A 25,448-nucleotide genomic window follows, 5' to 3' on the forward strand; every position below is an offset into this window, starting at 1 on the left:
AAAATAAAACATATATTACAATACAAGTGCATTAAACTTCAGGCGTTTAAAAGTTCCTTCAAAAGAAAATCCTTATTTAGTACCACCCATTAAAATACCATAACTAGTAGCTATACTCGATTAGTTTTTGCATGTTGTGTTTCCTGGGAAAATCGATTATATCTTAGTTTATTTAGAAATAATGGCCATTACTTTTTTTTAATTATTTTTGCGCATCTCGATGGTAATCTTTGTGTTTAGAATATAAGCATTCTGCGTAGTAGTAATGGTTTAAATAAAAATTCGGATGGGCTCGTCCGGGATTTGAACCCGGGACCTCTCGCACCCGAAGCGAGAATCATACCCCTAGACCAACGAGCCGATGAGAAATTAACCAAATTATCATATCACAATCGTGGAAAGTCCACAAATAACGCAGTGTTAAAACGGTCTTCCGGAGTATCGAAGAAAGGGGCGTCTTCTTCCTTATAGGTAACGCTTCTACAATGTTTCTTAACACGTTCACTGCGGCTTGAGGTCGATTCAGCCTCATGGTAAACTTTACACTGGTGCGGCGCGTAAAACTCGTGTTTTCTCTCTAGTGCGGCGGCTGTTTACACTCAACCGTATGAGGTATGACAAAGAAAAATATAGCTTTCTTTATGTCTGCGAAGCATTGACTCATATTGTAAAAAAAATGATTGAAACATGAGGCAGAAAAGGCCTCAACCGCACTACTAGGAAGTTCAGCTTGAGGCTGATTCGACCTCAGCCGCACCAGCTGAAAGTTCTTCAAAATTGGGCCCGCAGTGAACGTGTTAAAAGATATTGGTATGGTGATACTCACAGAATTATCACGTTATTTATCACAATAGCTTCCACGTGTAAAGACTCCATTGTGATGAGTCTAGCGGATAGGTTGATGATGACAATACCGTATCGACGTTGGGTGACTGTTCGACTATCATAGATTTTTCTGTGTTAAATTACTATTATTTTATGATATCGCTCATGGGTCTGAAATATTTTTTTTTATCATCGATTCAGCCAGAATTATTTCTCAAATAGCAGACTACACACCCTTGAGCATCGTCGTCGAGTTGCCAGTTTATCGGTTTTTTTGTAGGATACACTTTGGAGAGTGCTCGAAGACTCTTTTCGAACTGATTGAGCCATCTCCATTTATCGGACTACCAGGCGCAGACAAAAGTTTCATCCATACGTTGCTGACATACCTAAAAGTCGTTTTTGGTGAGAGTCGCCAAGATTTGGAACGACCTGCCTGGGTATATTGTACCCGATGAGTTGAACTCTGGAGCCTTTAAGAGTAGAGTGAACAGGCTTCTTTTGGATGGGCGTGTACCACCTTCGTCTTCATCTACACTTTCCATCAGGTGAGATGGAAGACAAACGCCTATTCCATTACAACTATGTAAAAAAAATTAAAAAAATACATCCACATCTGGTCAGATGCCACCTCCAAATACTTCCAATAGTACTGGTTGGAAGCGTATAGCTTATCGTATATGGGAGAAACTTATAGCAGTAGACGTTCTGTGGCTGTTAAACCCTAAACTAAAAGATTTCCTGTCATGAATGAAGTGAAACAATGTTGTGTAAAGAAACCGTACTGTTCCATACGGAATGCTTGTTTGTTGATTTTTAAAGTTACATCTCTATACACCTGTACGACTACACTTCGATCGCTAAAGTTAACCAAAACCACTTCACCCGGATCGTCCCCTTTGCGTATTGGTATCAACGTAATGTCTATTTCCAATTGCTCAAAGAACAACCATGCAAGTCTCGATACACCCAAATATCCTCAGAGATCTTCCTGGATGCCGTCGCAGCCTATCACGCGCTCCGCAGCATGAAGGTGGACGCAGTCTTTGTCCAGCTCTTCACGGGGCACGGAGAATTCTCTGAGTACCTTCATAGGTTGAAGCACAAGGAGGATCCTTCGTGCTTTTGTGAACAGAGCGTCGACCAGACCGTGATCCACGTAGTAGCCGAATGTCCCGCATTCGGAGGGCTTCGGATCGGTACAGAGTGCCAGCTAGGGACAAAACGTCGAGGAGGCGACTATCCTCTCCTTCATAAAAGAGGAAGGAGGAAGGAAGAAGGCAGAAAAACCTTTCTCAACTTCTGCAGAAAGGTAATAAAAGATGTTATAAATAGGAATAAGTAAGTTAAACTTGTAAGAATAAAATGTAAATTAGAAGTAAAATATAGTAAGGAACAAACTAGATGTAAATAAAAATAACGTTGTAACTGTGTTAAAATAAAAAATTTGAGATATTGCAAATTGTAAACATACCTAACTGGAGTGATCGAGGGTGGATGAAAGTTAATTAGAATAGAAGAGAAAATAGATCGAATTGTTGAATGAAGGAGTAGCAACATAGATAATGAAAGAGAATAGAAATAAAAATAAGGAATATAAAAAAATCCCCAATCAGATAGGGGAGGAAAGAGAAGTGCCCAATAGCGGGGGCAAACTAAAAAGAATATCAGAGAACGCATCACGCTGTACTCTCCCTTTCTACTATTAGTTGAGCGCTGGAGTTTTTGCGATGCTTTCAGTAGTGATATCAGCTAGGCAATAGTAACTGACCAAGCCGAGGTTAGGCACTCATGTCTTGGATTGCTAAGGGGGTATTATCGACGAGATATAGCCAGGCCGAGATCCCCTCGTGTCTGGCCTCGGCTTTCGAGTGGTTTCGGCACTTTGTGGTGCGTCAGCCGAAGCGATCTAAGAGTTCGGCAATCTCCCATTCCTGTGAAATAATTAGGATGTAGTGCCCTAAGTACAAATATATATCCGTGACATGGTGTCACTTACGTCAGGCCATGTCAGAAGGTTCAAGATCACCCAGAGAGCTATGGAGAGGGACATGCCCGGAGTTTTGCTGCGAGATCGATTCGAAAATTAAGAGATCCGCACAAGAAACAAGATTATCGACGTAGCTCTTCTGAAGTGGCTAAGGGCGCGGCAATGGCCGTTTGGGCCAAAAGTTTCTCGACTGGTGACCACGAATCAGTGGCAGAAAAGTGTTAAGAGGTCTTAGGCTTTCTGCGCCCTGCCACCTCGAACCACGGGAATGCAAATGCGATTTCGGCAACAAAATAAAAGTCCAGTCAAAAAAACTATCACTTAAGTTACAGTAATAATGTTCTTATGTAAATAAATAAATCACATACAATTTTTATTTTATTACACCGTTTGGAAAGATGAAACATAATTAAAATAAAGGGTAAGAAATGAATTTATAACCTAAATCATTTACACAATTTGTTTACAAATATAAACTATAACGTTCTATTAAAATATCTACTTGAATCAATTTCGATTTTGTATTATATCAATTAACAAATTCAAATGTATAATTTGTTTTTAATTGACATTTAAGTGTTTCGATATTAAGCGTTACGTAGCCAATTGGTTTCAAAAACTCTGTGTTTATTATTCAAGGTGTGAAATACTGTTTGGTTAATATCTTTACAAGAGATATACAAGATTTATAACATCAAATGCTAACAGTTCATCATTTCAACCGTAGGATCTTCACTGTTGAACATAGGCTTTCTACAGATTTATATTAGTGGCCTGTATTCAACGTCTTTCGGCTACCTTTAGGTCCTGTCAACCTCGACATTTCGTGGTTTCCACTCCTGTTTTTCGCTGCGATCAGCTCATTCCTACTTCAACTCGTTAATCAGGTTACAATCACGAAGAGAGATTCATTTGCTATTCTTAATTTTACTTTTTGGGCTAGTAACGTTTGAATCCGTTTCATTTATAACCCCGCCATTTTTATTGTTCTGTCAATAATTGACGTTTGGTTATAGGTTATATCTGGATCAACTTTTTTTTTAAATTAAAAAGCTTATTATTGTTCATGAACAATAAATATCTATGTTGTCTTGTAGGATTCATTAAGTTAAATAAAACTGCGAACAAAATGGGTAATTAGAATTTATTGTAAGAAAAAAAAAATTAACATAACTAATTCTGCCATAACTAGGCTCATATCTTGTAACCTTTAAAACTACAAATTGATACAAATAAATACAGCAATGGTTTGTCAGTTTGACAGCTAAAAGCGCGCCAAAACGCTAACACGGTAATAATGGCAATTATAATAATTAATTATATATATTTTTAAATCACATAATAGTGGAGTAAACATATTAAAACTACGAAATTCTATTTAGATTTTGTACAACACTACACAGGGTGATCTAAATATTATTTGTAACGGCATGTTGGTAATTTATATTTAAAATTAGAAAAAAAGGATTTTATAATAATTCAGACAATTTGTGTTCAAATCATACAATATTTTGTACTGATATATTTAATTGTTTTTTTTTAATCTACATATACAATGTAAGTTTAAATATCCATTCCGAGGAGCTTCTTGTCGAAGAGGAACTCTCCGAGTGAGGAGTGACGGTCGAGCATCTTCTTGAGAGTGGAGGCCTTGCCTGCCAGGTCCCTCTGGCCCTTGTACTGTTCCTCCAGGAACTCTCCAGTCAGGTAGTCCACAAGCTGTATTTAGAGTTTTTTTTTAATTAATATTATGATTGATAATGATATGAAGAAATACAATAGATTAATTCATACAATTTTGATATTAGAATAGGATAGATATAGGTGTATGAAAGGGAGCAGAAGAGAACATGTTTTCATTTCAGTAAAGAGTCTAAAAGTATTTTACAAGAAAAAAAAATATTTTCCTGTCAAATACTAGTGTAATATATAGCACTTCTGCAATCATAATTATGTATAATATCCCCAAGTAATAAAATTTTATACCGAGAAATTTAAAATTATTTAAATAATTAAATTAAACTCACGTGGTAGTCGTTGAACTTGGGATCGCTCTCGCAAGCGATGATCACAGACCTGATGCTCTTGGTAACCTCGGTCTCCATCTTCAGCGCGTGCTCCAGGGCGTCAACTCCGCTCTCCCAGGACTTGCGCTCTGGTGGCTGTGGGGACAACAATTTTATTAACTTCCTTACCTCAATTATATACGCCGCTGTAACCGCGTTGTAATATCACATAAGTATTGAAAATTGATTATTGTAGGGTAGACGCATATTTCGTAAATGCCTGAGTGTTACAGGTACAGGAATAAAGAGAAATTTGCTAGATGTAAGCTCTTCCAAGCAGTCCTATTGGAAGTTTATGGTGAAGCCCATATCTACCAGTTTACGTTAAAATGATGAAGTCACTTACCCTGATCTGGATGAGAGAAGTAACGTCACTCTCCAGTTCACCCCTCATGAGCAGGTAATCGATCAGCTTCATGGCATGCTCCCTCTCCTCAGAACCGGAATCGAAGAACAGCTTCGCAAACCCGGGCCGATTGATCTAGATGTATGATAGTTATAAATTTAGTATCATCATCTAGTGTCTTGAAAGATTTGTTAAGACTTATATTTAGTGAAGATATATTCAGTCAGATCTATAGATGTTAAGAAACTTACAGCGTCTCTGGAGAAGTGGGCTCCCATGGCGAGGTACTGCAGCGAAGCGGCCACCTCCATTTGGATCTGGCGACGCATGCTGGATCTGCAGCTCTGCTGCATAGTGATCCAACCCTTGGGGATGTTGACAGGGTTCACGTTGCCTGGTAAGAACAAAAATACAATACATAAAACATCATTCTAAATTGGATGTGTTTTTTAAAATGAACAAAATGAATTATAAAAGTTCATCCTATTCTATTTAATATATCTACCTATACAGAGTGATTACAGGTGTACAAGATTTAAATTGGTGAATGTATAGCACATTTGTCAGCAAAACCAAAGCTTTTTTTTTACACACATTTCTGAATGTGACAGGCTATAACTTCTAGCAGTACAGTCTGCAGAGATAATAATAATAATAAAGTTTTATTTCATTCCATACACATGACTTAAAATTAGGAAAATTAAATGATATTTTTGATAATTTTGTACTAAGTTTGTATGAAGACCCTCAGGGTAAAACGCTCCTCCATAGCTTTCCATTTTACTCTATCTTTGGCAACTTGGAGCCACCCGTGACCTGCCGTAGCCAGGATCTCGTCAGCCCATCTGGCATTAGATCTGCCTCTCGTGGTACCATTTTATAAGAGACAGTAAACAATAATTCATTTTAATATTTTGTAATTCGAATTTTGAAAAAGCATCATTACATTTATTGACAGCAAATGAACCATACATCCAGCTCTTCAAACTTTTTACACCTAATTCAAATCACCAATATGAAGAATATCTTCAATTCCTGTGCCTCATCAGCTAATATTTCTCTTCTCAGTATGAGGCCCTAATATTTAAAAAAAACAACTGGTTATGAAAAAAGAAACGTTCAAAAACCAGTATCTCACAGGCCCGAAGATTATATAACTTAAAAAAAAGGTTGGAATTTTTAAGACGTTATTATGTTCCAAGAAAACGGACGAAGAAATATGGAGTCTTTTTAGATTCCTTGAAAAGAAACGGCTTGTCAGGTATTTTAAAGCCTTTTTTTGTTGTTTGACACCCATATATGTATATGACAATACTACTAAATAATATTTTTGGAACCTACACACTCCTAGGTGTAATTTGGGAGCAGTTATGTATCGAAAATATTTCCTTTTGTCAGCTTATCAGATAGATCTGTCAGTTACTAATAACTTTAATAAAATAACGAAGTAATAACCAAACATTTTATCTATGCCCACACTTGCCAGTTGTGAACAAAAAAAAAAATATTTCCTCGGTTGTTTTTGTTGCGTCATTTCGCAAAACTAAAAAGAATTTAATGTATAAAAAAATAGGAAATAATTAATATTCTATTTTACATTGTTCACTAGTTTGTCGCTATCATGAATTAATAAAAGTTGGCGCAGTTGAAACACAAAACAACGATCATTGGTGGACGCCATTTTGTGTCGTTGTACATTGACCTTTGGCACGTCGAGTAAACATGATTATTTTAATCTGTCTCCTTTGTTATATTGTCATCCAATAACAAATTTTAATTGCATGTTTGCAGTTTATTTGTATATTTGTACTTAAAAGTGCATATATTGTTTATATTGAATATACACCCAAATGTAATCATGGTCATGTCACAGCTTTGAATCTTGACTAATTGAAAAATGATGTCAAACGTATGAAATTTAATTTAAAAATGTTGAAGTTACTAGAAGGTACACCGCTATTCTTCTTTTTGTTTATTCATTTCGGTCATCGATTAAATTTAAAATCGACAAGAAAAGACCGTCTTGAAATCGATTTTATAAGTATAAAAACGGGACGCCTCTTCTGTGTACCACAAGTTTGATTAATTTTTTAAAAAAAGCTGCTGTCATTGTCAGACAAAAATGATTTGAAAGATTTTGGAATCAATGACAAAAAGCAAGAAGTGTTATTCGTTGAAATAGAAAACAAATTATGTAGTACAAAATTACTTTTGTTTAAATATAAACGAATAGATGCGTGTAGTACGATAATAAATATAAAGCAGGGGTGCGTTCGGAAACCAAATTTGGAGTTGTATTTTGACATGTCAATTTGTTTTCAATGAACAGTCATTGTTTACTTTATTGAAATTGACATTCTCAGTAAGCTATGGTGAGGAATAAGCGCGATATTTCTCTACGAGAACGACTGTAACAGTTATATCCCCAGCAGATTGGCAAGTTGAAGTGACACAGTAAAAAGCAAATTATTATATAGTATATTGTGAGGAGACAATGATATGTAATTCTAGAAACTTCTAACCGGTTTCCGCGATACAAAAGAAAGGGCTTGTAAACAACTATATTGTTTTCCTGTTAAAATTTAATTTCATTAAAATAGTGAACATGTAAAAAATATATATGAGAAATTTATGTTGTATTTTTGTGAGAAATCACCCTGTATACAATACACACGTACTAACGGATCATCATTTTTAATTTTAATATAGCAGCCATTTTGTGTAACATATTACAATGTAACAAACCAAGGTGGCGTTCATTAAACACTTGTTTCGGTCTTCTTAATATAATATGTTTCAGAATTATTACTAGATTTATTATTGATCGAATGTGGAATAGATGATTAAAAATTTTGTGATCGATAAATACAATAAAAATTTTCATTGCGTGAACTAGTGAACACGAAAAGTTTAGAGTGAACTGTCAAACGTTCGCAGTTCAAGGCGAACTGTCAAAATCGAGAAGAGTTAATAGTCAATATATTCTGTGGAAAGTTTAAGCTTTCGTTACTGCGCAATTATCTGCAAGAACTTTCTAGAAAGTACATTATACTATTAGCCAACTTATATATTAAAGATAAATGAAAGCGGTAATGTTGTTTTTAGTTATAATATGACAGATATTCAAGATATTTAAAATTTAACTAGAGTTAGCTATTATCTTAACTTCCACTTCCACATTTCGAAGTAGCTGAATTTAGACCAGTGTTTGCCCAACGTGGAGCCCACGCCCCATAGGAGGGCAATTTGATTGCTAAGAAGGCAGTTCGAAAATAGACTCGATGTTAGTTTAACCCTTTCGAAGCGCAAGATATTTTTTCCAAAATTGCTAAGGTAGAGCGTGGAACAAAAAACGTTGAGACACTGATTTAGACGATGACGACATAACAAATTAATAATTTTAATTATTCTATAACATAACAACTTGTAAATGATCATTTGTTTTTATTTATTATGATGTATACATTCTGTTAGTTTTTAAATAATTAAATAAATCTTGCGTAAAGGTTACGAATATACTCAAGGTACGTAAAATTTTAAATTTAAAAATATAAACCTTGTGTTGTGACATATTTGACATTGGGTGAACGCCCTCTTGCCTGTCACTTTACATTATAAAAAAAGAAATTGCGCAATTTGAAGACAGGAGATTTGTTTATCATCGAGAGAGACATCTGAAGTGGAAGATAAAGTGTCCACGTAGCTATTTATCTCCGGCCATTCTTTGTTTCCATGTTATTGAAGATCATAATCAAATGGTGATAAATACTTGAAATAGAGTTGAGGTTATAATACATTCCTAAGGATTTCCAAATGCGCACAGATAACAAATATATATTTTGACGTTTAATGTCATATGGAAATTTGTTATACTTCAAATGTATTTAAATAAATGTAAACAAGATTCAAATGTCAAACTTAATATATAAAGGAACTAAATTGATAGGTACCACAAACATTTTAGAAATAAACAGAGAATGTTATGTGACAAAATTAATAATAGCACGACAACCAGACGCCATGACAGAATACGAATTGTTGTTGGTGGCGCGTACGTTTTTTTATGAATTTCGTTCAGTTTTCTTGTTAAAAGCTGAACCAAACTGCGATTGTTGTTTTTGTTTCCATCACTGAACTTAGAGATAGAACCTGCGTCTCACGAACGATGTATCTTATTAAATGATCACTTAAAAAAGTTGCCCCGTGAAATATAAACTTTTATATTTAAATTTTATTTACATTTAAAATAGAGTTAAAAGTACTTAAAACTATAAAGCAAGTACATCAATTTCTCATTTAGTTCTTTTATTTCATACCTTTCATATTTAATTGCACGAATTTTTCACACTTTAAAATCTTTTATTTGTTCGACGAGCTTCATAAGAACGTCATCCAAAAATAATGAGAGCTTATCTAGAAGCTTCCATGGAATCAGAAATGCGGAGTTCCGTAGAAGAACCAAAATCATAGATGTAGTTCAAAGAACTGCTAATTAGAAGTAGTAGTACGCGGGCTCATCGGTCGTGCAACCGTAGACAGTTGCGGCCGGAAGGTTCTCGAAGCCCCCTGGGTGGGCCGACGACATTGTTAAGGAAAGCGGGAAATCGCTGATATGCGAACAGTGACCGTTCATCGTGGTGATCTATAGGGGAAGTCTATGTCTTGTAGTATGTGTCTATTGAATTAAAATAGAATTAGATGTAAGAATATACTGCTATAAATATAGGAACTATATATGTCGATAAATGAGCTAAACATTCACCTATTTAAAGTTTTTACGCCTAAAAACCCTAAATGCGGAGAAATAGCTTCAGTAGTTTTAATAAAGGAAGTAATGACAGTTTTATCGAAAAAAAAAAACCCTAAAAACATAACATTGGCGTATTGAAATGTAATTTGTATTTTACTACCGGTTTGGTGTTGCAATTGTAAAAAAATTACGGAAATCGATATAATCTATTCTGTTATATGTGTATTTATTGTCTGTACAATTTAAGTGTTTCGACAAAAAATAACTCAAGGTGCGCAGTTATGAAAAGGAACAAAGAGATGAGAAAAAATTAAAAAAAATCAGGCAGCCAGACTTGACGAAACAAGCATTGTATCAATTTATTTTGTTTGGAATGATTATTGAAGACAAGTTCTTCCACTTCTGGGGCGGTGCCTCCCTAACATTATTAAAAAAAAAGTTAACAGACAAATCTATCTACAGGCTGATTGAAAATAGGTGTACAGTACCCGGCGATAAATATCGAGAGAGAGAAAGAGACAATCGACTAATTTCGGCTTTGTAGAGCGTTATCTCTGTCGCACGACTGACAAAACGTCACATAGGTAGTGCGGGACAGAGATAATGCTCTACGAAGCCGATTGTATCTTTCCAAAGGTCGATGTGTAATATTTATCGTCGAGTACTCTAAAATGTTTAAAAATTTTTGTTATCAAATGAGATATACATTCATCGCTTAAAAGATTTTACATCCATAACCAAATATCCTGTATTAAAAATAAGTAGCAAACTCAAAGGGAGTTTGTTTTGTTTGTCACGCTTTACGTCGAGAAAAACTAAAGATTTCATTCATCTTTTTTCTAAGTTGCCTAATTCTATTTCTAGAAGGTTCTAATCAATATAAATACTGAATGTTGACTGTTCGCTTTAGACTTCACGCGTTTGACAGTTGTAATAATAATGTATATTTGCACACAATAATTATAGTAATTTAAGTTATGAAAACATAAGTTGCAAAAAAACTATACTCATAATAAATAGACACTAATTGTTCTGAACGGAATACGGTATACATACATATATATATATATATATATATATATATATATATATATATATATATATATATATATATATATATATTCTATAGGCGTTGAAAACAGTCCGCCATCTGCTTACTATGCGCCTAAGTTATAAGCGATGGGTGTTGATTAGCACGCTATAATGTTTTGTGACGTCTTTTTGTCGTTTTAGTTATCGGAATGAGAAAATGCTAGTATCTTTGACAGTACAATCTATAAGGACAGCTAATATATGTGTAATATTTATTTAAGATCTTATTTTTAATCTGTTGTAATTTTTTTTATCTTTAATGTTCAAATATTTACTCGGGATTTACCATTTTATATAAAGATAACCTCGAAACAGTATATCAAGGGAATTCACCGCCGTTAACATCTCAACCTTTATGATTTTCCTGGTAAATCATTGTTAACTAACAAGGGTATTTTCCTGACATAAAAGGTAATATATGATATAATGCAACAAAAATGGATCCCTATTTCACTCGGTCACGCCGTAACTACACTAATACTTTGTAAAAAGTTGTTGTGAGAAGAAAAAATTACAGAAATTTCAAGAATATACTTCTCATTTTCTCTATTAAGATTATGGGTTTGTGACATTAATGTTTATCATTGTTAATTTAAAATAAGTGTTTTAAAATTATATTTTGCAAAAGAATTTTAGAAAGGCTATGGTGGAGCATAGCAGAAAAACAGTTGGGAAATACCGGTCTGTATAGATACAGAAACATAATTTAAATATGTCATTTCAGTTTAAATTTATAGTATCATAAATTATACACATCAATATAATAAGATATCATCATAATTTCTTAACAGTATTTATATTAGATAAAATAAGTATATACTTATCCAGTGTTGATAAATTTTATACATCTAGTGATAGATCAACATAACAACATGACATTTTTTTAAAAATTAATGTACTTCATATGAGAAAATAATAAAATTTAAATTTCAGAAACATTGAAACATGAAGTATTAATAAAAAATACTGTACACTGAGAAATTAAAAAAAAAAAAAAACTAGAACTATGGTCAACAAGTACAATAACTTAGTAAATGTAACTTCAAGTAATAAATTTATAGTGAATTTGTAGTGAGGCAGGAGTAAGATGTATGCAGCAAAATATCTCTATAACCTCATAAAGGATTGTCACTGTGGGATGGTTTCCACAATCAAGAGGCTCTATGCTTATTTAGCTTTATACCTTCTGAAGGATTTAGGCCTGTCAAGAGTTGACATTAGTCTATATCTGGAACAGCTTCTAAAGCAGCATCAAATTACTTCAAATTTAGTTAGGTAGGTAGAAGATGCTAACATATATTTAAAAGAAGTAAATATAAAATTAAATTATAAACTTCCTCATTAATAATACGAAAATCAGCCATCTTTTTTAGCTGTATGTTATATATGACCCTAGGTTGAACATCAGTCAATAAAAATATAACTGACAATGCCTCTTGTCATTTCACCAAAATGGCGTCAAATTTATCTGATTGACAACATTCAAATTAAATCTAAAAATATTTGATTGCATTCATAATATGTTAATATGACAAATAAATGATAAATTATCTGTAATTAATAACATATTTCCTTATTTATTATTAGTCTATGATAAATCAAACACATGGCTGACATAATTTGAAAACAGTACAGATAAATTACCAGATAAGTTAAACAATGTTTGTTTTAAATATATTCTGTATATAATAAACTATGTTACTGGCGATAAAGAAAATAACATGATTCATATTAAAGCGGTTACTATAACAATGATTTTCCTTTATATTCTTCACATAAGCAATTAGTGCTGCTATCAAAATGATCATCACTGTTTATCTATGGAAGAGGCCTATGTTCAGAAGTGGATATCTTGTGGCTGACTTGATGATGAATTATATAAATATTTAGCATATCTTAAGATTGATGGATATATGATAAAAATAATTTTATTTTCATAACTATAAATGATCTATACCTTTTATAATAACTGCTTGGCTATAATAATTTGAACTAACTTGGAATAATGTACAGTTACTTCTAAATTAAATAGATTGTATGAAATCAGCCATGTGTGCACCATTATCTTTAACTTTGTTGTATTTGCATTATTTCCACTCTTTTTTACAAACCATTCAATTACTTTGACATTTACATGAATTTATATTTAGTTAATATTATAATTATTTGTAACAAATAGCTTTGTATGCTATAGCAGTCAAATATAGCATGCTATTTCTGTGATTTATTATTTAGAACTGTGTTTACCTATGTTTCATCAAGTAAATAATTATTATTTATCAAATAATCAGATTAACACAGTATGCAATGGCAGCTTTAGTTGCATTGATAAGTGAATATTGAAATATTAATTAAGATTCAGTTTGAATACAGATGTTAGGCACTAGAGAATAGGTTATAATCAGAATTTGAAAAGATGCAGGCTTTAAGTTACAAGTATATATATATACATATATAGGAGTCTCTATCTACACACAAACAGACTATTGTTTGTCTTTTCAAAAGATGCTTCCAAATGCTCAACCTCTAGTAGTCATACATTACTATTGTTACATCTGAATTATAATTAAAAAGTGTAATAATTTGATTGATGAAGCTAGCAGTATACCATAAACAACCATTGGAAGGTGCCTTTACCACAAAGCCTAGTACCACTACAAAACCTTTGTGTGCTACCCATAACTTATATATTAGAGCAGTTCTTAGCATGTGAAAGTATTGGGGTAATAAAAAATATAATCCACAATCTCTACTTGACTGCTTACTTATCATCATTTAAGTCATAAGTTTTCAAATCTAACACACTCATTGAAGTAATAAGTTAATGTTTTTGTCATTTTTAAATACTGTTTGCACACTGGCATTTAAAATTTTTCCAGATTGTGATGCAAAATGAACACTAAATCATTTAGTTTCTGAAGCCAGCTCATTAACAAAACATATGCTGCAATGCACCAGATGTAATGTTGCCGAGTAATGAAGGCACTTAGCCAATTTCTCTATAACATAAGGCTTGATACTATCATAAGATCCCAGCTTGGTTAGGTGCAGACTCCCTACCGATAACTTCAGCTTGAACTATTACATATTACGAGTTAAGTTCCGATTCAAAGGTACATGAAATGGGCGCCATAAGCTCGGTGGCCTGATATTATCGGACCATTAGAAAGATTTCTATAGCTTAAACTTTCTATGTGTATGACGAGTATGTAAAGTTTAATTATAAACTGTGAGGGTATATTAAAAACAAAAACTTTATCTAAAAGTACATTGTAATTAAGAGATAATTTATTATAATATCTTATTTGTACTAAAGCAATATAATTGTAGAATAAATGTAGTAAGCCATTTTCATAACGTACATTTCATCGTCTTTTGTTTGTATGTCAATGTTTTGAATGATTTAGATAACCTAAATGTCAATGGTTTAATACAATGCAACCAAAGCTTTAATAATAAATGAGTCGCCTTTGTATTGCATTATGTAACAATTTATACCCAATAATTATTAAGTAATTAATTTATTGGAATAATTATTCAGAATAAAAATGAAGGGTATACACGATCGTGACAATGGAAAAACAACCTAAAGGCAAGGAAATAAAATAGATTTTGTAACACCATTACATTTACTAATAAATACGCAGTAGGAAAAAAATAAAAATTTAAAAATAGAATTCACTTACATTGTTTTGCAGAAGCTTGTGCGCATACTGCCAGTAGTACAGCGATGGCGAAAATTACAGCCTTCATTGTTAATCTATAAAAATCACAGATATTTTGACGAGGAAAAAAATATTAGAGCACCGCAAGGTACGACCTCTTGTGAAAGTCTAGCCTTTACACTCACTGGTGCAGAAGGCGACTTCTCTTAACACCGCTAAATGGAAAACAAGGGCTATTCGCGAGTAAGGCTCAGATTATACCAGAAAATATGTTCGACTAGACAGCGATAACGAGCGCATGCCGCGGTACTCAGCGCTTCGCAGTAAATGACACACGACGCGCGAGCGAGACGCAATACCGGGGAACGTAAAAACAAGGTTTTGTGTTCCGAGCCAGTGGAATATTTTTCTACTCGTCTACCTTATTTGCCGACAATGCAGCCTCGAACAAACATTTAGTTGCTTACATAAGGACTTTATAAGTATTTTGTGCCATCGAAGCACGAGAAATCGATAAAACCAGCGATTTTGATGAAATATGACGAAATCATTTGGAACCCAAAACCTTGATCTTTTGTTATGAGCGGACGTCATCGGTAGGTCATTGGCGGAGGGGCAGAGGGGGGCAGAGATTTGGGGATACCAGCATAACTGTTCTCTCCACTTTTGAGGAAAAATTATCGTCACGTTATTAATTTAAATTAACTGATATTTAAAAAATCCATCTTACATTTCATACTATAATATAATTTCTAATATACGCTAAAAAGTGCGTAAAATTTTATATAGACATTATGATGAATATAATAGTTTTTACGCAGACTTGGGGAAATTTTAAACGAATACTGGCATCACAGAGAGCAATGCAGCTAACTTCACATGACGATAGCGATTACTTTACCTTCGGTATCGCGCACAGTGTCAGTCATCAACTACGCGGAAAATAGATATAAATAATACATTTTGTTTTGTTCCCAGCTCGGGGGATTTATCAGTTTAATCGTACGCCTTGTGTTGGAAGTCGCCTTCTGCGCCAGTGTGTGTAAAGGCTTCACTTTCGACGGAACCTCGTTTCCTTGTTACATTTCTCTCGTTGAAAATTCATTGGGTGAGTTACGAATTATTTTTAATTACGTCGTTGTAAATTCAATATCTGCTTTCGTCTAAAATTTTCGACTGTTACGTCTACATTTTTAAAAAAAAAATTTCGGATTTGATGATACAGTTAATTAGCTACATTTAAAAATATTCTGTGCACATTGGAACATTTAGGTAATTTTATATCTGATTTTTAATGTAATAGATATACACAGTATTTTTTACACGGCAGATGCAGGGTTGATTTGTTATAGTTACATTTGTCTATGTCTATTGTTTATTATTTTGTAACACGAGGGCTATTTTTAGATTCAATTACTATTCTTCTGTCCTATGATTATTATTTTAAAATATAATTCATTATTTTTTTTTATTTTGTCAAATGTTAGCTCGTTAGCATTATATATTACAAAGCTAGAGGCGTTTAGTTTTTCGTTAAGAATTTTAGAGCCATGGACGGGGCCGTTAAACATTCCGTAAAAGAATATACCAGGATAAAAAGCCGCATAGGAAGACGTTCCATGAAGCGCAAATGCTTCCCTGAGGGTACTTCTTTTTAGGCTGTCACTCAAAACGTATCTATTGTTTTGATTCATATTAGTCCTCGATATTATCTGATTATAAAATACAGATTTGTTAAATAATCGATTTATCATTTTTAATTGTTATTATTGACAATAATCTTACCAATCAATTATGGTTTAAATGGTGTTATCTTTATAAAACCTAATAATAGGATTATCAAGATATATATTATCTGGGTATAAACATATATTGGCTGTATTTTGATTATACATAGTCTGATGTAGACAACATTAATTTTTATAAAAATACCTGAAAATATTGTAATAACTATAATTTTCATGGTGCTGATGCCTGAGGTTTGACTGTGTGAGCAGGTAAACAAATGTAAAGTTTCATCATCATTCTAGTTGTACATTGTCCACAGTTGGACAAAGGCTTCACCTACAAATTTACAAATACAAACTGGCAGCATTATTTTTTACTTAGAATTATATCATTCAAATAAATATAAAATGCTATATATTTCTACATTTTATTTTATTCATGTAAAATCAATTTATTCTTATTTATGTAATATTTTTCCACATAACATATGTATATTAATATATGTATATTTTTGAATATATGTTCATTTTTGTATGTACATGTGTAGTATATTCTAATGTTTATTCTTTTATTACATACATCCTAAACTGCCCTATCCTACATGTCTCTCATCTCCATCCAAAACTGGTCTGGTAGAGATTGCCTTGCATTAATACCACCTCTTGTGCCAATATATAAATTGTTTAATTTTTTTTTGTTTATTATCTATTTTATTTTTTACATTACCTTTTAGTTATTTATATAAAGTTTTGGTGTACAATAAAGTATAAATTAAAATATTAAAAATTATTTCATAACATTATCTCCTTTGGATCACACACACTTTAATTACTTGTGTGTGCTATAAGAATGAACATGAAGGGCCCAATTCGTCTTAACTAGAATGAAATTGAGTTTCCTTATAATGGCCAAAGACCGGCTATAGCTCGTGTAGTGCCTGTGTGCAATGAAACCCTGGCACCCCTAGACCAGACACCCCCGCGGCTAAAACTAATAACTTTGGTTGTCGCTTCTAAACCTGAAATATGTGAAATAAGGTTTATTTCGAGTTGAAACAAAATGTTTAAAAAAAAAAAACCGCGCCTGCGCTGGCTGGCCGCTTCTTTCATATCATTGTTGTACCATGATGGTCTAAGACAATGCTCTTAACTGTCTAAGGCGGCGCCCATTGCACACCCTGCACTATAGGTTAAGCCACCCCTGATAATGGCATACAACTTAAAGCAAAACAAGGGTTTTCTGTGTACCATTATCTGAGATGACCCAAAATAAACTCTAATGGGCCCTAAATATTATGGCCTAACTGTCCAGAATCCAATACATGGTTGATAAATATATACAGGATTGTAAACATATTTTAATTGTAAAATAGCCCACAACAGTTTTATTCTTTCATCTCGCTTTCAATTAATTTTCAAGTTTTATTATAATTCATAAAATACATGTCTCGGCAATATAATTTGATTTAAATATTTGTTTAATTTTTTTATAAATGCATTATAATTCAGAGACAACACAGTAGTGTATTATGTAAGCATACACAGTTGCTCACAAAAGAGGTCTGAATTTAGAGTTTAGATATATGATTGGTTATAGGTGTATATACTTGAAGGTGGTAAATTTATAAATGATTTGCTGTCATTTAATGTATAGTGCAATCTGTAGTGAAATCAATGGTTTCTTAAATAATAAGTAATGTATTGGTAATGAAGTAAGAAAAGGTATTTTCAAAATTTCAATTACTTCTCATTAAAATTAATTATTGTTTATACTCTGTCCCTGTGGACTTTGAACTGCCACAAGTTATTTGCCTATTGTTGAAACTTTACTGTATTTCTACTATATTAAACCTTTTACACCTATTAACGATCACTCTGTATAGTATACTTTTGTGTCATGATATAACCTTCAGATAACAAATTTCTTTTCTTATCTATTATCATGAAAGTAATAGATTTACTTTTATCATATACTTTATTGGATCAAGATATTCAAATTTTATATCAAAACCGTGATAATTAAGTTGTGTTAAGCACAAATAAAGTTCAAGTTTAGACTTTCTGTTAATATTAATTTTATATTTAATTACATTTGAGTGACAGTCTAAGCCAAAGTTCCATTTAAGGTTTTTGTAGCTCCAAGTCATATGTCCACATAGAACTTCTGGCGATATCTGGTCAAACATATCCACCAGCCCCAAGTCTCCTAAGAAATCCTTGTGGTGTTAGCTTCGAAGATAGTATTTAGAAGTATAGAGAGATCTAGGATGAGCAACTTTAAACTCTGCTGCCTTAAACATCATAAGTCAGTGGATAGAATACCATTGCAAGCCATATGCCTTCCCCAAAGATCGTCATGATATGCTTCTCACATCCAGAGACTTCCTCAAACCTTGACTATATAGTCCATCTATCCAGTGGGAGTCAAACCCATGCTGCTTCTACCGTTTCCTATTTGCAATTTGAGAACCCTTCAGCCGTTCAAAAATGGTGAATCAATAAATGCCAGTTGGCAAATAGCATTTGTAAATTCCAAATTTTTCCATCAATAACATTGTGTATGTATAGATACATAAAGATTACATTACTATATCATGTGTTAACAAAACAATATTTAATTGTATCTGTTATTTGCATGACTTATATTTCAAATAGATTATTGACTTTATTTATTACTGGAGCATCAAGAGAATAACAGAATTTAATATTAATTGAAATAATTCTGTTAGTCATAGATTTTGTTTTATTATTGATATAATTAAAGACCAAAAACAAATATTTGTCTGCTAAAGTATTCTTAATTTTACATCTTACTACCGCATGTGTTATTGAAGAGATATTGAATTATTTATTATATCAGCCCATAGTAGCCCATTGCATGGCATAGGCCTTTCTCAAAGATCACAATGACACTTCCACTGCCCACATTCAGCAACTTTGTTATTTTATCTATGTCTTCGATCCATCTAGTCGGGGCTGCCTGCCTGTGGTAAACATATATACATAGAATTTTCGTTATATATGTTTTATATATTACGTTATTATGATATATACATAGAATTTTCGTTATATATGTTTTGAAGTTGAGTTTTATATCAGTGAATTGACAAAGATAGATGCCCCGTATCAATCCCAAATATTGCTTAACCCTTAATAGCCTGATATACGAAAGTGATTTTTTTTAATATTACTGTGTTTGCTTGAGGGTCTAGATGAAAGGAAAAACAGATTTTTTTTTATTTCATTGGAAAGTATATTATACAGCAGTAAAATGCGTACAGCAAACCTATAAAAAACTAATAGTAATGTGAACATTCGGTTTAAAAGATTGGTATCAAAATTGAAACTCTAGGCTATAAAGGGTTAAATAGTTACTTTTTATAATGCTTTAATCCTGTCTTCGTTTTTCTAGCACAATGAAGGTAGTTGTGTTTGCGATCGCTTGCTGTTTAGCTGTGTCTGGAGCCCTGGCTGCAGATACATGCTACCAGGATGTCTCCATGGACTGTGGTCAAGCTTCCAACAGCCTTGGTAAGCATTTAATAAGATTAAGCAAGTTCTTTAATTAATTTTTCGAAAAATACCTGTGTTTAATTCTTTTAACAGTTCCATAAATTAATTTAAAATTTCTTGAATTCTCTTCAACTATTAGACTGTTTCAATTTATTCATCTTTTGTTTTCAAGATTGCTTTGTTTTTATTAGTCTATCAAGTTTTGAAAAAGGTAAAAATGTAACTTGTGAAATAAACTGCCACGAACAAAAACGTAATGAATATTTTTCGTTGATTAAAAAAATTTTAACTAAGATTTTTTTCGATTTTTTTTAACTTATGTATGATATTTCAAAAAACAAGCTTTGATGTGGATTTATAGCCCAGCTAACTAATGATTACAAGACTTTAAAATTATAATTTTTAAATATTTTGCAATGTAAATTGTAGTTTAGACATTAAATTATACCAATACCTTGCTTTGTTACGTTTTTCGTTTTTACGAATTTGCGTCGTTGCTTTTAGTACAAATTTTTTTACTGTGTCGTGATCTTCGAGGTGCGTTGTTTTGAGCTCTAGCCTTTATTTTTTTTTAACTTTCTCTCTTTTCTCTTATTCTAAAAGATGGCAACATTTGCTTCTAATCGCGCTATGCCATCAAAACTCGGGGATCCTCTTTCTAACTAAAAATCGACGCAATTGTAATAAAGGCTTATTTTCACATTGTTTTGTTAATTTTAGAGTTTAGTTTCAGTTACGTAGTGTGTTGTGTTTTTTAAAAGAGAATTTTAAATTCATATAATTTTTTACGTGTTTATTTCTCGTTAGAAAAAAGGTAAATATTTATTCAAACAAATTTATTGGCAGATTTTTTTTAATGTTTTCTTTGTTCAGTTTTATTTTTAAAAAGTAGTATTTTCGTAACCCTCGAAGCTTATTTCGACTTTTGCATGGTTTGCTACAGAAAATCTTAATTTAATTTGCGTCGTGTTTTTTTTGAACGTACAACGCAAAGTGAGAGAGAGATGAAGAAGACATTAAATCTTAATAAAAACTCATAAAACCAGTAACGCCATCTAGTTTTAGTATAGTTGTAGTGTTTAAAAATTCTATTTGTGTATAGATTATATAGTATGTGCTGATTTTTAAATTCAAATGTTAGCCACCAGATGTCGTTGCCACTAATTTGTATTTGGAAGCTGTCCAATTATAAGAGTATCTTTCTCCCACCAGCTCTGCCAAGATGTAACGCCGTGTACGGCAATTACGGTCGCCATGGGAACGTGGCAACGGAGATGCAGGCCTATGCCAACCTCCACCTGGAGCGTTCTTACGAATACCTGCTATCTTCCTCCTACTACAACAACTACCAGACCAATCGAGCTGGCTTCAGCAAGCTGTTCCGTAAACTCTCCGACGAGGCCTGGGAGAAGAGCATCGAGTTGATCAAGCATATTACAAAGAGAGGTAAGATCAATCTATCTACAGATTTTACGGGTTCATCGCAGCTTTCAAACGTAAATCATGAATGCATAGATTATATACAGAATGTCCTGTAACAAATCTATAGTCTGTCTGTGTCTAATAGTACAGCTAACACGCGTAAAAAAATTAATTTAAAATCTTGAATAGGAGACCAAAATATAAACTTTAAAAATTAAAACATTTTTATTTATGTTGGTTGTACTTTCATAAACATTGTTTTTGTTATCTTATTCTTCATATAGACATTCTTAATAGAAATACAGCAAATTGTAAGTGTGTACCTATTGTAATTTATTGTAAAAAAAATAAACTTCATACTTTAACATAAAATTTGATTAAAAAACTTTTTGAACAAAGTTTGAAAGCTTTTTATGACAAAAAAACATATGCAATACTGCATAGTCAATTATTGCAAACATATTTTATAATTACAATGTAAGTTTTGAAAAAAAAAACAGATATTGTCTTAAATTGAGTGAAATAAAATTTATATTTATACATAAATCAATTATTTTATAACAGGTGTTTGCTTTAGCAATAAAGAACATTAAAAGTATGGAGATCCTCTATTCTCAATGAATTATTAAGTAACGTAAAATGAATGATCTTACGGAATACTGGTATTAACAGCATTACATGATGGTCACTGTAACCCTAAGGCTTTAGATTTGACACCATAAATAGCCAATTGACAATATATGAGAGGGACCTTTGGTCAAAAATTCAGAGCCCTATGGCTGTAATAGTCTCCATAAAATGTTTGGGAACCTATGATCCATAATGTTTCTGTTTAGGAGACACCATGGACTTCGCTCGCCGCAGCACCCAGGAGGAGAAGGGAGATAAGAACTACACCGTGGAGCTCCACGAGTTGGAGTCTCTCGCTAAGGCCCTGGACACTCAGAAGGAGCTCGCTGAGAGGGCCTTCTACATCCACCGTGAGGCCACCAGGAACAGCCCTCACATGCACGACCCAGAGGTAGAGGACTTACCTTACAACTGCTTACAGTTTTTGGAAAGTATAGAGATAATGCTCTACAAAGCCGAAATAAGACGATTGTCTCTTTCCAAAGATCGATGTGCAATTTTTATTACCGGGTGATGTAAACCTCACCTCTTTTCAATCAGCATATGTAGATAGATTATTCTGTTAACTTTTGATTTTGATTAATGTTAGTGAGACAACCGCCCCAGAAGTGGAAGAACTTGTCATTGTTATATATATGTGTGTGTGTGTATATATATATATATAAATATATATATGTGTGTGTATATATATGTATGTATATATATATGTATGTATATATATATGTATGTATATATATATGTATGTATATATATATGTATGTATATATGTATGTATATATATATATATATATATATATATATAATACTCTTGAAAACTAACATATTTTTGAACAATAAATGTGACTACAATATCTGCAAGGACAGATAGTATATGTTAATTAACTTTAATATGTAGTAATAGGCATTTTAAAAATATTTTTCCTTACTGTTATCATTACGTCATCAATTATTTGTAAAGGTGTGCAATAATTGACATTTAGAGCTGTACATTCACTTTAAAAGCTTTTACATATATAAGCCATCATCCTGTATATCATGTTACACTCTATATATCACATGGTCTAAACTAAAATGTAATGTTAACCACTGATGAGTAGTGGTGCTTATTATATTAATGTTTGTATACTTGTTCACTAGATTGCCCAATACCTGGAAGAGGAGTTCGTGGAGAAACAAGCTGACACAATCAGAGACCTGGCAGGTCACACCTCGGACCTCAAGAAGTTCATTGTTGCCAACAACGGCCAGGACCTTTCCCTCGCTTTGTACCTCTTCGACGAGTACCTCCAGAAGGTCGTCTAAATTATTTACTCAATTTCAGCTATTACTTAGAATCCTCCACTATTTAAATCAAAACCTACCATATTGTTAAAAAATCCTACCATTTCAGTAGAAAATTATTCCTTGCAACACTGATTATAGTTGTACAAAATGCATAGGCTGTAAAAAAATGTGATTTCGCAAATTTTAGTTTGAATTTATCCTAAGATGTATTTTAATTGTAAGGTTATTAAAAAATATATGATGCGAACCATATATTTTTGTTTTTTTTTTCAGTTATTTTCAAATAAAATATTACATTAATCGATTTTATTTTAGTTTTATTTTAAAATTACCCGCTTATTATAATCAATTATGATACCTCAAACATTTAGATTATACATTGGTCCATCACCTATTCATCGAGTGAAATGTGAACAAAATTTTCGATGAACAGTTACATAATCATCACCATGCTTACTGAACTACCATAATTTAGTGATTGAAAAATCCGCACGGCCTGTGATTCCAACGGCATCACCGCCCCCCCGCAACGTTTGACTTTTTGAAATAATCGTATTAGAAAACCAAATTTTTTTCCACTAGTAAATTTAGTTTTATACATTAAGGGAAATCCCATGAAGTACAACTAGGTGCCAACTATGTAACGTTTTTTGTAATATGAATGCATAACTTAGAATAAAAGGTAAAATCACAAAAAATTGCTAGGGGAAAAAAAGAGTTGCCATGTTTCGACAAAACTGTTCATGTTTTGACAATTATTTACGTTTCAATAAAACTGTTTATGTTTCAAAATAATTGTTCATGTTTCAATAAAATTGTTGAATTTTAACTAAAAAAAGTATTTTCATTCAGTGGGGAAAACTTCATATTTGCTTTTTCATAACTTTATTTTTCTTTTACTTTTTTGGCGGATCTCATTTCTGATTCGATCTGGAAGCGAAACTTCCTGAGATTCCCTACAAGATGTTTTAAAAGGAATTGGTAATCTAACGGCTGCTTCTCAATACATTTTTCATGACATATTGTTTTTGCGACAAAATTTAAATATTTCTATGAAAAAGGACATGATAAATACAAGAAAAAAATTAAATGTCTAAATTTTGTTTTTAAAAAGTTAACAAGTCCTTTCTCTGGATGTACACAAAGTTTCACAAGATATCTTAGATCTTACTTTTCTTAATTTTGAGTCTAAATTATTAAGTGAATATATTATAGCATTCACGAGTTTTTAGTTGATCAACATATGTACAACTTGGTTTGTTGACTCATTTACATGGTTTTTTTTTCAAACATTATTAAATTTTATTCGAAAGAGAAACTGATGAATTTCTGTCTGGCTTTTACTACATCAGCATTCCGAACTGGAAATATCTTATTACTTATAGTGTTAAAATAATCGAAGATTCAAAGTGCCTACTTGAATAAAGATATTTGAATTCAGTAATTTTTATTTTATTGTGTTTCATATCTTTTCAACTTTCACTACATGTGTTGCTACTTATTTTACAGTGTGAACAGCTAAGGATAGGAACAATATGGCTACCGTTACTGGTGAACTCTCATTCCCCTATCTTATATTTGGTACAAGGATAAATTTTACTTTGATTTTTTCATTAAACTTTTTTCATTTTCACCCTCTCTCTTTCTTCTTTCTTTCATACTTCACCTTTTCTATCTTCACAGCATTCATTACAATTACACTCATGCATCGCTTACTGTTCTTCGCCACATTTTATGAAATTTTAATTATTTAGAACTAGCTACAACTTCAGAGTCTTAAAAGTTAAGAGTGAATAGGTATCTTCTAAGCAAGTATATAGCATTTTAGATCTTGTCATCAATTGACATCAGGCGAGACAAAATATAGATGTTTTGTCTATAACCAGTAATAAATAAAACATCTTTTTTATGTTCAACTACATTTATTTAAATGGTCTGTACTGAGGCCTAAATGGTAGAGAATTTTGTAAGACGGTCGTATGAAAAATTCTAGTACCAGAGGTTTATTTCATGCTCCATCATCGCCGTGCCAGTTTCAGTAGTCAAAAATTATAAATGCCCTTAAAGGCAACATTGCTGTAGGATATTTATTACGCCATCGTCATCGGCCTATCGGAAAGGGGAATTCCGCAGAAATA

At 32.5% G+C, this 25,448-nt stretch overlaps 2 protein-coding genes and 1 non-coding gene across 3 annotated transcripts; 1 reads left to right on the forward strand and 2 right to left on the reverse strand.

Moving 5' to 3' along the window:
- Positions 1-288: 288 nt before the first annotated feature.
- On the reverse strand, positions 289-360 carry TRNAP-CGG (transfer RNA proline (anticodon CGG)). The gene has a single exon. It is a non-coding gene; the product is annotated as a tRNA-Pro (tRNA).
- A 3,582-nt stretch (positions 361-3,942) lies between these two features.
- Fer1HCH (Ferritin 1 heavy chain homologue) lies at positions 3,943-15,284 on the reverse strand. The gene is made up of 5 exons (XM_068769723.1): positions 14,756-15,284; positions 5,479-5,621; positions 5,228-5,362; positions 4,843-4,977; positions 3,943-4,534 (listed from the first exon to the last, which is right to left on the reverse strand). The coding sequence occupies exons 1-5, from the start codon at positions 14,820-14,822 to the stop codon at positions 4,379-4,381; spliced, it is 636 nt and encodes a 211-aa protein (XP_068625824.1). The 5' UTR covers positions 14,823-15,284; the 3' UTR covers positions 3,943-4,378.
- A 339-nt stretch (positions 15,285-15,623) lies between these two features.
- Positions 15,624-23,615, forward strand: Fer2LCH (Ferritin 2 light chain homologue). Its single transcript, XM_068769722.1, has 5 exons — positions 15,624-15,842; positions 19,874-19,992; positions 21,187-21,420; positions 22,233-22,417; positions 23,164-23,615. Exons 2-5 carry the CDS (start codon positions 19,878-19,880, stop codon positions 23,326-23,328), a joined length of 699 nt encoding a protein of 232 aa, XP_068625823.1. The 5' UTR covers positions 15,624-15,842; positions 19,874-19,877; the 3' UTR covers positions 23,329-23,615.
- The last annotated feature ends 1,833 nt before the right edge of the window (positions 23,616-25,448 follow it).

Source organism: Battus philenor, unplaced genomic scaffold, assembly GCF_028537555.1.
Source record: "Battus philenor isolate CCGP_79_NKW_IND1 unplaced genomic scaffold, ilBatPhil1.0.hap1 SCAF_29, whole genome shotgun sequence".
NCBI classification, from domain to species: Eukaryota; Metazoa; Arthropoda; class Insecta; order Lepidoptera; family Papilionidae; genus Battus; species Battus philenor.